Here is a 14,800-nt window from a genome sequence, read left to right as displayed (position 1 = left end):
CAAAAGATTCTGTAAAAGTATGAGAAATGAAAGTGAACACAGACCCTTTTAGAGAAAAAGGTTGGGGAAATCAGGAAATGGGAGGAGTTGAATAAGTACTTTGCATCCTTCATCACAGTAAATGAGAAAGGCATCCCAAAATAACCAAATATTCAAGGGACAAAAGGAGAGGAAATAAACAGAATGACTATCACTCGTGAGAAAGTATGAAGGAAAATAACAGAACTAAAAACCAATTAGTCCCTGGACCTAATGGGAATCTACAGAATTTACTGCTACAGAAGGCTGTGGAGGTCAGGTTATAGTGTATTTAAGACAGAGATAGATAGGTTCTTGATTGTCATGGGGAGGAAGTGGGAGAATGGCGTGGAGAAACTAATCAGCCATGATTGAAAGGCAGATTCCATGGGCTAATGGCCTAATTTCTGCTCCTATGTCTTATGATCTTTTCCTAAGGCATTAAAGGGAGTAGCTAGAGATAGTGAATGCACTGGCAGCAAATTTTCAAGGAATGTTAGAGTCTGGAAGTGTTCCAGAGGATTGAAAAACTGCCAAAGTAAAACCTTTAAATTAAAAAAAAAGGTAGGGAGACAAAAAAAAAAGCAGATAACTATACAGCACAACTAGCTTAACATTGGATAATGGGAAAATGTTTTGAGAATCAATTATAATAAATCCTTCCTCTTTTTGCAGTTCTGATGTGCTGCAGCCCTTTTGAACAGTGTCTTGATACAACTTCTTTTGTGTGTTGGGGTGGGTTGCTTTCGTAGTTCAGGACTTGGTCTGTGTGTGTGGCTTTCTTGTATACCTTGGTGGTGAATTCTCAGTTCAGTGTTCTCTGTACCATCATGTCTAGGAATGGAACTGACAACTGGAAGCGGCAGAGACAAACCACTATAAATGCCGGCGGAAACAACACAGAAGCGCTTCACTGTAGGCTCCCAAGCACTGAGGCTGTCACCTAGACTGGGGACGAAATGTGTGCAACACAAATTCCCAGCTTGGCAAACAGAACCACAACAACAGAAGAATTATTGTGATAAGGGGGTCATTTCCAGGATGGTAAGCTATAACTAGTGATGTTCTAGGGATCAATTCTAGGTTTCAATTATTTAAGATATATATTAATGATTTGGATGAGGAAAGTGAATGTGATGTAGCCAAGTTTGTGGATGACAAAAACAAATGGGAAGGATGACAGTGCAGAAGGATGTAGACAAGGTTAAGCAAATGGGTAAAAATTTGACACATGGAATGTAACATGGGGAAATATGAGGTTATGCAAGCTTACATGAATAGTGGAGCTGAATGTTATTGGTTAAGGCTATTCACCATTTTTGTGATGAAGTAAACTTGACAGCATTCAGCAGCAATTTCAAATATGTTTGATACACATTTCCATTTTCACACGTGAATCATCTAAAGGGAGGTCAAAAAAAAAGTTTTGACCTTAAAACTTCCAGACTAACTGAACTGCAAATATTAGGTTAAACCTTCCCAACTGCACCCATGTTAAACGGCTCTTGCATAGAGCCAGAACAGATACAAAGGGCCAAATAGATTTCCTCAGTGTATTCTAAAGATTGCACATGTGACATGTCCCAACTACTTTTTTAAAGAAAATTCCACACATGAATTCCAGTTTAGTGAATGAAGCATCCACAGGTCAAATAAAGCTAATAAAAAAATTACTGAATAGCCTTATGTAAATGAAAACATTGACAGAATATTAGCTTTCAAGTACAAACTCTAAAGATTTAGAACCAATTTGCTTAAGCAAAACAACTGATAACATACAGATAAAAATGCTAGCCAGAACCCCTCATGTGAGGATTGAGCATCTGTGCATTCCTGGCATAAAAAAATTTCCAATGTGCAGTTTTCATTTCATTTCATTTGTAAAATTCACTTTTCTATTCACCAGAAGTCACATTTCTTGCTCATGACCAATGCAATAAAGATCCAGCAGCACATTTAGAACGCAAATCTTTAAAGTTAGCTTTAGTGCACATAAAGACTAAAGAATATAATTGTTGGGGCAAGGAACAATTTCAGACATGTTCAAAATAATATACACTATAAAGATTAAATGTCAGCTGCATAGAGGTTTCTATACTAATCCAGTGACATGCTAGATCTAATATCAAGAAGTTGACAAATTCTGCCAACCTCAACACACCCACTACATATTAGCAATAACTTAACTTGCACCAGAAAAGACTGAAACATTTATACATTATAAAATCTGTTTGATGCAAAATTTGCCTACAGTAAGTCTCAGAAAGAGCCATGAAAAACATGACTGGAGACTGGCAATAACCCCGAGCCACATCCAGCAAGGAAAAGACAGTCATATGTCAGAGCATGAATTACAAGATCAGCACTAATTCTTGAAAATATCATTGCAATTCAGGTAGTACAAAAGTGCAACTATTCAGCTAAATAAAGCCCATTCCATCTATCCATTCAGGTCTCATGTGAAATCAGTTCCTAATCAATCCAGTCCAGGTTTTAATTAGACATAATATTTAGCAAACTGGAAAAATCTTGGACAATTAAGTAATTCAATCAGGGTTATGCATACATAACTAATATTTGATTAACTAGTCTTCTGATCATGAGACTAGTTAAATCAGTTGTGAAATCTCAAAAAAGAAATTCACAAGGGAAGACTACAGACTCAGACTGAAATTCAGACACATTGAAAACAGGCAATATTTTATTTCAGATCAGCCTGAACAAGTAAAGATTCTCTGTATCTTCTTGCAAGGAAGTGGTCATCTTGTTCCAATGGTAACCTGCCAAACTCTGATGAGGTTATCAGTATAACCAGCAAACAACGTCTGAAGGAAAACAAAAAAAAAACACAACATTTAGTTGCAGAAATATGGCTTTCATTCTGATCTCAAGATTCACAAACTAGAATCTAATACTAAAGTAATTTCTATTTTTAAAAAATTACTAACATCATAGTTTGTGTAACTTAGCCACACACAAGAACATTCAATAACCAGGTGCATTTAACAACTGGCATGACAAAAATTATACTGTCCATTATCCCTCATATTTGCAGGACTTGCAATCACACCCAAACAAGTCAGTGAATGAATATAATCACCAGGATCTTGGACACACATGAAAAAAAAATTCAAATGAAAAGATACCTGTCCATCTGCAGACCAAGCCAGACATGTACACTGTGGAGGTTCTGCTTTACTGCTGGTACTAATCACTTCCTGACGTAGTTCATCCACAATAATTTTTCCTTCCAGGTCCTGTGCACAGTTCATACATGGTATTACTTTACATTCACAATTAGAACCCAATATAAAACCATTCAAGAAAACATGCATATTTTGGAAAACTAGCATTTAAATGACAATGCAACTTCAAGTAAACATTTTAATTTAGCAATACTTTTCAATCTGCTTTTAAGTTCAAAAAGGCTGACCATTACTATATTACCAATTATAGTACTTTTCAAATGTTAAGACCATAAACAAGAGGAACCAGATAGTAACATTACAAGTCACAAAGCTTTGAACTAACAGAGACAGAAAACAGGGTCTATTTTGAACAAATACTTTAATCTGAAGTTTAATCCAGTACTGTTAAAAACATTTTACAATTCCAAGGGTTTGTTCTAAAATTAATTCAGTATAAAAATTACATCTGTAAAAAAAAAAGTATTAAAACCTATAACATTCAGAAGGAAAGGTCCATGTCAACCCCAGAGTCCTTACCCAGATTTTAATGCTTGGGCCTGTAGCAGCACACAACCAATACCTATTGGGGCTAAAGCACAAGGCATTGATGATGTCACCACCATCTAATGTGTACAAATGTTTGCCTTCATTGAGGTCCCACAACATGGCTTGACCATCCTACACACAAAAAAAAAAACAATCAGGAATGTTTGACATTTCAAATTTGCAAATTCAAAACCATTACGTGCAAGAACTTCTACCAGCTTGTTTTTCAAATATTTTACCTCTGAAACTAAACATCTAAGGATCGTCTTAAAATACTGTGGCGATAGGAGAACATAAAACAACAGAAGTCAAACACTTCACAAAAATACATTATTCAATTGAAAGCTGTTGCCAACGGTTTTAGTCACTTAATCAAATGGGAAGAAAGATCTACTTTCCATGTTAATAATCATGATAAACCAGAGAGATCTACCTTGCCTCCAGAAGCACACAGGGATCCATCAGGGGAAACCGTAACGGTGTTCAGGTAGCCAGAGTGTCCAATATGATTTGTTTTCAGTTTGCAGTTGGCTAGGTTCCAAACCTGGAATAAGGAGAACACATTCAAATATTAAACACGTGCTTTGAAAATCCTGTTCATCACATACTTAAACGACATTTCAAGTAAACAGAGACCTTGAATCATACATGAAGCTCAAAATTCCAATTTGGATAAAAGGAAAATATTTGGAAGATTAAAGAACACGGCACCCTCAAAGATTGTGATCTTTGTCTTTGTAACTTGTCTTTTGTTTTTCCCACCTATGGTTATATGATGTATAGCTGTAATACAATTTTCTTTCTTCATTTCTCTATTCTGTAACAAAGGATTCTACTGAGATACAGCACCATCTTAGATCCAGAGTATGCTGGTGACATGCTTACACTGCAACAATCTAACTTAAGTTGTAGTACCTAGGTATCTTTGTACCCAAAATGACACTGTTAAGTGGCAACTTACAAACTTTTGAGTACATATGACAGTAAAGCTAATTAGAGGAAAAAAAGGGTCAACTTTTCACAGGTGAGCCTATCTTTACAGTATCAAATAAAATATAAGCAAACCCATTTTAGGGTTGAATAAAACAAGGTGGGGGGGGGTCCATCATACAAATTACATCTTAAGATTACACACAACCAAACATAACGAACTACTTTCATTCCCCCCCCCCCAAAAAAAAACTGAGAACATATATAAAAGTCAAATATTACTAAACTTCCAAATATAGTTAAACTAATGAAAAACAGAATAAAAAAGGCATGAGAACGAAAGACAGCTTTGGTATGACATCAGTTTAAAATCAACAGCAAGCCAAAGGATTACAAAATATGGAGAGAAACACTGAGCAGTGCGTTGAGTCTAGCTGTAAAAGGAACAGAAATGAAAAATAACCAGTACTGAACCACAGACAAGTCATAGACGTTCAGGATGATGTGAATGCTCTGCTAAGAAACCAAGTATAAAATAAATTTACTGAAAACAGCAAATGCTGGAGATCACAGCGGGTCATACAGCACCCACGGAGACAGCAAGCTGATATTTCACGTCTAGATGACCCTTCAGAGCTCTAATGAAAAAAAATCTAGACTTGAAACTTTAGCTTTCTTTCCATGGATGCTGTCTGAACTGCTGCGATTCCCTGTTTGTTGTTTTCCATACAGATTCCAGTATTGTAGTAATTTGTTCTTATACAAGAAATTACATGCTGTGCAATGGAACACAACATTATTACAGAAATTAACATGAACTAGCAGAAATTAATGGTGTGTCTGGTGGGAACCAATGAAATTCCTGTTAGCTCAACTCATAGAAGGAACAGAAACCAAGTAGGTACAGCCAGCCTTCTTGGCAATCTCGAGAACAAAAACTATGATTTTCAACAAAATCAACATTTAACTTGTTTAATTCATCTTCGTTTTCAGATCTTTAGCAACCCATTCTTGACACAAGTGCACACCCAAACATTAATCCATCTAAGCAGAAAATAAAAGCAATTTCCAACATACTCTGTTAACACAAGCGTCTTTCTACCCCTAACATACATCTAGATCCATCTCCTCTTACCTTAACTAATTTATCCCAGCCACAGGAGACAATGATGGGGTTGCTGCTATTTGGAGAGAAGCGAACACAAGATATCCATTCATTGTGGCATTCATCCTATAAAAGAGAAAAAGTTGAGCAAAATTTCAAAATGGAACATTAATACAAGATTTGCAATGTTTTCAACTGTCACCAGCCCTGCAATTTCACAACTCAGTCTATCAATTAAAAGAATGGAGCTGAAGGCCACTTACCATCAAATCCATACCTCAAAGTCTGCTCTGCCATTTAATAAAATAGACTACAAATCCATTTTTCTGTTTGCTCTCCATAACCAGACTCCAAGGTACATCAAAATAAATCTGCCTAACTTAATAATGAATGGGAGAGAGTTCCCACACTAAGGGTGAACAATTCCAATTATTAACAGATCAAGACATTTCTTTAATTAGGGATCCTTCTGTTCTGAAACTGCCTAATATTTCTAGACCTCTCCACAAGGTAAAACAGTTTCATTAGTTACCTTTCAAGCCTCCGAAGTGTACTTTTCAAGAAGACTACTCATTCTTCTCAACTGAGGCCAAAGGTCCAACTTTCCTCAAATCAACCACTCATTCCAGGAATTATCCAACTGAACCGTTCTGAACTGTCTCGAATGCAAGTCCTGTATATCCCTTTGTAATTGAGACCCAAACTGTACTCTGGGTATGGGTTGACCAACACATTCTAGCAGAATGTAGGAGCAAATTACTGCAGATGTTGTACTGAAAACAAAAAATGCTGGAGTTCACAACGGGTCAGACAGCACCATGGAAAGAGAACAAGTTGATGCTGGGTCTATATGACTCTTTTTCAGAGCTGAAGTGAAGTGAAGTGTGGAGGGGATAGCATTTATGCTATGGTTGGGCGTAACTCTGATGAAGAGTTATCTAGACTCGAAACGTCAGCTTGCTCTGTCCTCATGGATGCTGTCTGATCCGCTACGATTAGATTAGATTACTTACAGTGTGGAAACAGGCCCTTCGGCCCAACAAGTTCACACCGCCCCGCCGAAGCGCAACCCACCCATACCCCTACATCTACCCCATACCTAACACTACGGGCAATTTAGCATGGCCAATTCACCTGACCTGCACATCTTTGGACTGTGGGAGGAAACCGGAGCACCCGGAGGAAACCCACGCAGACACGGGGAGAACGTGCAAATTCCACACAGTCAGTCGCCTGAGGCGGGAAATGAACCCGGGTCTCTGGTGCTGTGAGGCAGCAGTGCTAACCACTGTGCCACTACGATCTCCAGCATTTATGCTTTCACCTGGTGGCAGAACACAGGTTTATATTGTGCCCTGTGTATTAAAATCTTCGAGGAGAAAGTGAGGACTGCAGATGCTGGAGATCAGAGCTGCGCTTTTCCAGCAACACATTTTCACCTGTGCATTAAAAGCCAACATTCTGTCTTACTTCCCATAATTACTTGCTGCTTCTGCATTCTAACAATTGCGATTCATTAAAGTTGCCACCCAGATTTCTGTAAACCAGCACTGAAGCCTTTCTCCATTCAATTTTTTGCTTTCCTATTCTTCACAGCAAATATTTTCTCCCCATACTTCTGCCAAAATATCACAAATTGTATCCTGCTCACAACCTGCTTCCGTACCAACTCAGTAAGCAAATCTGGCTACAATACACTATCAAACACATCCCAGTGCTCGGCCAGTAAAAATGGCCAACCTCATCTTTGTTCCTGCTAATCTTAAAAGCAGAGTCTCATTCGGAAGGTAAATTTTCAGAAAGCTGTCCCAGCTATTTAGGCCATCATATTAAAAATTAAGCAATTTGAGAGATACCAAGCACGCTGTTAAGCTTGAGAATGTTCACTTATATTTGCTTGCAGAGTCAGAGAAATTTACTGCACAAAAACACAGACCCTAAATTTGTCCATGCTGACCAGATATCCTAACCTAATCTAGTCCCATTTGCCAGCACTTGACCCCTATCCCTCCAAACTCTTTCTATCTGTATACCCATCCAGATGCCGTTAAAGTGTTATAATTGTACCAGCCTCCACCGCTTCCCCTGGCAGCTCATTCCATACATGCACCATCCTCTTGGTGAAAAGGTGGTCCCTTAATATTTTCTGCTCTCAAACTTATGCCCTCTCGTTCTGGACTCTCCCATAGCAGGGAAAAGACCTTGTCTAGTTACCCTATCCATGCCCCACGTGATTTTATAAACCTCTATGGAGTCACCCTTCAGCCTCTGACACTCCAGGATAAACAGCCAGCCTATTCAGCCTCTCCCCGTACTCAAACAGTCCAACCCTGGCAGTATCCTTGTAAATCTTTTCTGAACCATTTCAAGTATCACAACATCCTTCCAATAGGAAGGAGACCAGAACTGCACACTATATTCCAAAAGTGGCTTAACAAACATCCTGTACAGCCACAACATGCTTTCCCAACTCCCACACTCTATGCTCTGGCCAATAAAGGAAAGCATACCAAACGCCTTCTTCACTATCCTATCTACCTGTGACTCCACTTTCAAGGAACCACGTACATGCACTCCAAGGTCTCTTTGTTCAGCAACATTCCCCAGGACCTTACCATTAAGCCTATAGATCCTGCTAAGATTTGCTTTCCCAAAATGCCGCACCACATATTTATCTAAATTAAACTCTATCTGCCACTTCTCAGCCCACCGGCCCATCTGACCAAGGTCCTGTCGTACACTGAGATAACCTTCTTCGCTGTCCACTAAACCTCCAAATTTGGTGCCATCTGCAAACTTACTAACTGTACCTCCTATGTTCACATCCAAATCATTTATGTAAGTGACATAAAGAAAGCACATCACTGGTCACAGGCCTTCATTCTGAAAAACACTCCACTACCACCCCCTGTCTTCTACATTCAAGCAGATTCTGTTCCCTAATGGCTAGTTCTCCCTGTATTTCATGAGATCTAACTTGCTAACCACTACAACAAGGAACCTGTCAAATGCCTGACTGAAGAAGTTTATTTGGATCATGTCCATCGCTCTGATCTCAATCCTCTTCATTACTTTTTCAAAAAAACTCAATAATGTATGTGAGAAATGATTTCCCATGCACAAAGCCATGTTGACTATCCCCAATCAGTTTCCAAATGCATGTAAATCCTGTCCCTCAGGATTCCCTCCAACAACTTGCAAACCATTGATGTCAGGCTCACTGATCTATAGTTCCCTGGCTTTTCCTTACCACCTTTCTAAACAGTGGCACCACATTAACCAACCTCCAGTCTTCCAGCACCTCACTTGTGACCATCGATAATACAAATATTTCAGCAAGAGGCCCAGCAATCACTTCCCTAGCTTCCCACAGAGTTCTAGATAACACCTGATCAATTAAATTGCATTTATTTCAATGCAAGAGGCCTAACAGGGAAGGCAGATGAACATAGGACTGGGATATCATAGCAATTACAGAGACTTGGCTCAGGGATGGACAGGACTGGCAGCTGGGATCTGGAGGATTTACCCACTTTTAAGTGTTTTAAGACATCCAGCACCGCCTCCCCTGTAATATGGACATTTTTCAAAATGTCACCATCTATTTACCCATATTCTATAGCGCCTATGTCCTCCTCCACAGTAAACACTGATGCAAAATACTCATTTAGCATCTCCCCCATTTCTTGTGGATCCACACATAGGCAGCCTTGCTGATCTTTGAGAAGCCCTATTTTCTCTCTAGTTACCCTTTTGTCCTTAATGTATTTATAAAATCTCTTTGGATTCTCCCTAACCTATTTGCCAAAATTATCTCATATCCCCTTTTGGCCCTCTTGATTTCCCTCAAGTACCTTATATTCTTCGAAGGATTCACTCTATCTCTACCAGACACATGCTTCCTTCCTTTTCTTAACCAAAACCTGACTTTCTCCAGTCATCCAGCATTCCCTATACCTACAAGCCTTTCCTTTCAGCCTAGCAGGAATATACTGTCTCTGGACTCCTGTTATCTCATTTTTGAAGGATGCTCATTTCCCAGCTGCCCCCTTACCTGTGAACATCTGCCCCCAAATCAACTTTTGAAAGATCTAGCGTAATAACATCAAAATTGGCCTTCTTCCAATTTAGAACTTCAACGTTTAGATCCAATCTATCCTTTTCCATCACTATTTAAAAACGAATAAAATTGTGATTCATTGCGCTCCCCCCCCACCCACCCCAGACACCTCAGTCACCTGCCCTGCATTATTTCCCAAAAGTCAGTCAAGTTTTGCAGCTTGTCTAGTAGGTACATCTATATATCGAATCAGAACATTTTCCTGTACAAACCCAACAAATTCCTCTCCATTTAAACCTTTAACACTATGGCAGTTTAAGTCTGTTTGGAAAGTTAAAATCCCCTACCATAACCATCCTATTATTCTTACAGATAACTAACATCTCCCTACAAATATGTTTCTTAATTTCCCACTGAGTACTGGGGGGGTCTATAATACAATCCCAATAAGGTGATCATCCTTTCCTATTTCTCAGTTCCATCCAAATAACTTCCCTGGCTGTATTTCCAGGAGTATATTCCCTACATATAGCCATAATGCCATTCCTTTTCAACAAAAGGAAAGTTACATCCCCCTCCTCTCTGGCCACCCTTTCTACAGCATTTGTTTCCTGGAACATTAAGCTGCTAGCCTAGTCCACCCCCAAGCCATGTCTCTGTAATTACTACGATATCCCAGTCCCATGTTTCTAACCATGACCTGAATTCACCTGCCTTCCCGGTTGGGCCTCTCGCATTGAAATAAATGCAGTTTAATTGATTAGTTCTACCATGTTCTCTGCTTTGTTCTTGCCTGCTCTGACTGTTTTGTCTTGCTCTTTTTTGCAACTATACCAGTCTCAGATTGATCTCCATGGCACCGCAGCACAGTGGTTAGCACTGCTGCCTCACAGCACCAGGATCCCAGGTTAGATTCCAGCCTCAGGTGACTGTGTGTGGAGTTTGCACATTCTCCCTATGTCTGCGTGGGTTTCCTCCGGGTGCTCCAGTTTCCTCCCACAGTCCAAAGATGTGCAGGTCAGGTGAATTGGCCATGCTAAATTGACCATAGTGTTAGGTGCATTAGTCTGAGGGAAACAGGTCTCAATGGGTTACTCTTCAGAGAGTCGGTGTGGACTTGTTGGGCCGAAGGGCCTGTTTCCACACTGTAGGGAATCTAATCTAATTATTTCCCCCCACCGTACCAGTTTAACTCCCCCCAAGCAGCTCTACCAAATCTCCCTGCCAGTATATTAGACTCCTTCCAATTCAGGTCCAATCAGTCCTTCCTGTACAGGTCACTTATACCCCAGCAGAGATTCTAATGATCCCATGATGTGAATGCTTCTCCCCTGCACCAGCTCGTCAATCACGCATTCATCTGCTCTACCGTCCTATTTTTTACCCTCACTATCGTGTAGCACTGGGAGTAATCCAGATATTACTACCCTAGAGGACCTCCTTTTTAAATTCCTGCCTAACTTGCTGTATCCTCCCTTCAGAATCTCATTCTTTTCCCTTTCAATATTGTTAATTCCAATGTCTCCCCTTTCTATTTATGTAGCAACCCCATCCATTTTATTTCAACGATTTTACCAAAAAAATTGAATCAACAACCAAACCCAGCTAAGCATCAAGCACAATTTACGGTAATAAAAGAATTAACTAGAATTATAATTTAGAACTTAACTCTGTGCCATACTTGCTTAGCCACTGTATTGACACTATCAATACAAATTTACTACACAGTTCAGAACACACTCTAGCCATATTTCATGAATAAAACAATTGTTACCAGTGCATGTTTTCAATTCAGGTGGAAAGGTAATGAATGAAACACTCAGATGAACTGTTAAGTTAATTCTCAAGGAGTTGACAGCCTATTTCCAATCACAAGACTAGGAATGCATTTAAATACATGGCAACGCCAAAGTGAAAGATCATTTGTAGGTGCCTAAAGTTAATATTTATGATTTGAATAACATTTTCAGCTGCTTTAGCTTCCTGCGAATTTTGCACAGAATTATCAAATACATGATAACAGAATGGAGACTTTTTTCTCCACAGTGTAATAGCCATGCTAGGAATAGTAAAATGCAACCTAAGCTACCTGGATTGTGTATTTGCAAACGCCCAGAGTGTTCCACAGTTTTACAGTCTTGTCACGGGAACCGGACACAATTTGGCGATTATCTGCTGAAAAGGCAACACTCAGCACGTCTTTGGCATGACCCACAAATCGCCGGGTAGTCGTCCCCCTGGAAAAGGAATTATACTAATCATCTCAAGTAGTAAGAAAAAATACTTAATTATGGCAAATGATCAAGCAAAAACAACTCATTAATTTCTTTGGAACAGATACCATACAATTATCAATAATATTTAAAATGTTCACTGAACAGATTATTTTACATTTGTTAAAAATGCCATAAGGATCAGTGCTGGGACCACTGCTGTTCATAATTTATATAAATGACCCGGATGTAAACATAGGAGGTATAGTTAGTACCTTTGCAGATGGAGGCGCAGTGGACAGCAAAACTTGTCTCAGAGTACAACGAGATCTTGTTCAGGTGGGCCAATGGCCAAAGGAGTGGCAGATGGGAGTTCAATATAGATAAATGTGACAGCAGGTCTTGTATATTTAATGGTAATGTCCTGGGAAGTGTTGCTGAACAAAGAGACTTTGGAGTGCATGTTCATAGTTCCTTGAAAGTGGAGTCGCACGCATTGTGAAGGTGGCATTTGGTATGCTTTCCTTTATTGGTCAGAGCATTGGGTATTGGAGTTGGGAGGTCAATTTAGAGCTGGACAGAACATTGGTTAGGCCACTTTTGAAATATTGTGTGCAAATCTGGCCCCCCTCCAAGAGGATGTTGTGAAACTTGAAAGGGTTCAGAAAAGATTTACAAGGATGTTGCCAGGGCTAGAGGTTTGTAAAATCATGAAGAGCATGAATAGAGTAAATAGACAAGGTCTTTGTCCTGGGATGGGGGAGTCCAGAGGTAGAAGGCATAGGTTTAGGGTAAGAAGGGAAAGATTTACAAGGGACCAAAGGGGCAACATTTCACAGATTGTGGCACATGCATGGAATGAGATGCCAGAGGAAGTGGTGGAGGCTGGTACAATTACAATATTTAAAGACATTTGAATGGCTATATGAATAGGAAGGATTTAGAGGGATATGGGTCATATTTTGGCAAATGCGACTAGAATAATTTAGGATACCCGGTCGGCAGGGACGAGTTGGACCAAAAAGGTTGTTTGTTTCCATGCTGTACATCTCTATTACTCTGTGATCTGAAGCCTGAAAAAAGCCAGTGTAGTCTCCCTTTATCAGGTGCTGTAGGCTGTATCCATGTCGTACATCTCTATGAGTTGACCTCAAGTTGCACAACACCAGGTGAAGGGACAGTGCTCCAAAAGCTTGCGAGTTCAAATAAACCTGTCGTACTATACCCTGGTATTGAGAGATGCATGACTTTGCCCACCCCAGTCCAACACCTTCACATCATGGCTACTATCGACATATTAAAAATCTGATCACAAACAATAAATTATCTGCATTCTTACGTTGTCAAATCCCAAAGTCGTAGAGTTCCATCCCAGGAGCCGGAAAGGGCAAATTGACCATCAGAAGAAATGACTACATCACTAACAAAGTGAGAGTGACCACTGAGGGAACGCTGTGGCACACCATAGCTGGTCTCATCCCTAGTTAGTTTCCACATGATGATAGATTTATCTGTGAGCAAACAAAGTTATAAAACACAGTATTTAGATTAAGGTAACAGTTTGCCATATTAAAATGAAGTTACTTTTGAGCTAGGGTGTGAACAACTGATGGAATGCATGAAGTTTTTTCTGAAATCAAATAGCTCACTTTTACCCAAAAGCTAGGAACAGAATTAGTAACATTCCTGCAAAATTCCTTGGGACCTTTTACTACACTACATACAATAAAATAATACAAGTTACAAAAGCAAAATACAGTAGCTTTCAGCAGGTCTGGAAACATTTGTAAAATGTTTGTAAAGCACAAGTTAACATTTCAGATTTCAATACTTTTAAAAAGTTGATATGAAAGGTTTTTTTCCTACAAATATTATTTGCCTGTTCAGGATTGAGAACAAATAGGATTGAGAAGAATACATTAACGTGTCCGTTTTCTCCACAGATTCTACCGGTTCCCAATACTTCCAGTTTTTTTGTTTTAGACTTTCCGCATGACAAAACTTTCGTTGTTATAACGTTCCTTTACTTCAGAAATAAGACAGCACTCACATTGTTGCTCATTGTGCAAATGTTGGCATATTTGCAAACATAAGTTAAACATGGGCTGTAAAGCATTTTGACACGTTAAAGCCTACAGGTCGGCAATTAACCTTAACGCATTGAGCTCTCAAAATAAATGCAAGATAAGGTTTGCAGTTTAAGCTGCCTGATGCATACACAACGTGGTTCTGCTGCATTCCAACTTGGGTCCAGCAGCAGTGACTTGTTGCAATCCGCTGAGGGAGCCAGGCCTATAATCGGTGGAGGGCCGTAAAACTGCTTACGTGTAACCTCCAACAACTCCAGCCAACAAATCAAAAAGTTTGAACATAACTGGTCCCAGAGAGAGAGGCATTCATGATAAAATATATCATCTGGAAAAGGCTAATCGATGCGGCTTGGGCGGCAAATGGAGCCCGCACCCAGTCCTCTTGCCTTCCCCTCCCATCCCCTAACGGTACCTCGGGACGCGGAGAGAATCATGTCGGGAAACTGCGGCGTGGTGGCGATTTGTGTCACCCAGCCACTATGGCCTTTTAGGGTACCGCGAAGGGTCATCTGCTCGGTCATCTTGAGTGGAGATGAGGCGTCCCAGACACGGATGAAAGCGGATCCTGACCGAGGACCTGGCCTCAGATGAACACACTTTTCCGAGGCCGCAGACAAAAAGGAAGCGCTTCTGCCAGGCCCGGATATGAC

At 39.9% G+C, this 14,800-nt stretch overlaps 1 protein-coding gene and 1 long non-coding RNA gene across 2 annotated transcripts in view; one reads left to right on the top strand and one right to left on the bottom strand.

The window, feature by feature from the left end:
* Nucleotides 1–14,212, top strand: part of LOC140492077 (uncharacterized) — a 41,707-nt gene extending 27,495 nt beyond the window's left edge. Inside the window, exons 3-4 of the long non-coding RNA XR_011963489.1 lie at nt 857–1,062; nt 14,004–14,212. This is a non-coding gene — a long non-coding RNA (uncharacterized lncRNA). The remainder of the gene's footprint in view (nt 1–856; nt 1,063–14,003) is intronic.
* rack1 (receptor for activated C kinase 1) lies at nt 2,698–14,780 on the bottom strand. Its single transcript, XM_072590755.1, has 8 exons — nt 14,563–14,780; nt 13,400–13,571; nt 11,937–12,084; nt 5,818–5,913; nt 4,186–4,296; nt 3,744–3,884; nt 3,165–3,275; nt 2,698–2,843 (listed from the first exon to the last, which is right to left on the bottom strand). The coding sequence occupies exons 1-8, from the start codon at nt 14,669–14,671 to the stop codon at nt 2,778–2,780; spliced, it is 954 nt and encodes a 317-aa protein (XP_072446856.1). The 5' UTR covers nt 14,672–14,780; the 3' UTR covers nt 2,698–2,777.
* Between the last annotated feature and the right edge of the window lie 20 nt (nt 14,781–14,800).

Source organism: Chiloscyllium punctatum, chromosome 20, assembly GCF_047496795.1.
Source record: "Chiloscyllium punctatum isolate Juve2018m chromosome 20, sChiPun1.3, whole genome shotgun sequence".
NCBI classification, from domain to species: Eukaryota; Metazoa; Chordata; class Chondrichthyes; order Orectolobiformes; family Hemiscylliidae; genus Chiloscyllium; species Chiloscyllium punctatum.
The sequence above is the reverse complement of the archived record's forward strand: the minus strand, read 5'-3'. Positions and strand labels throughout refer to the sequence as shown.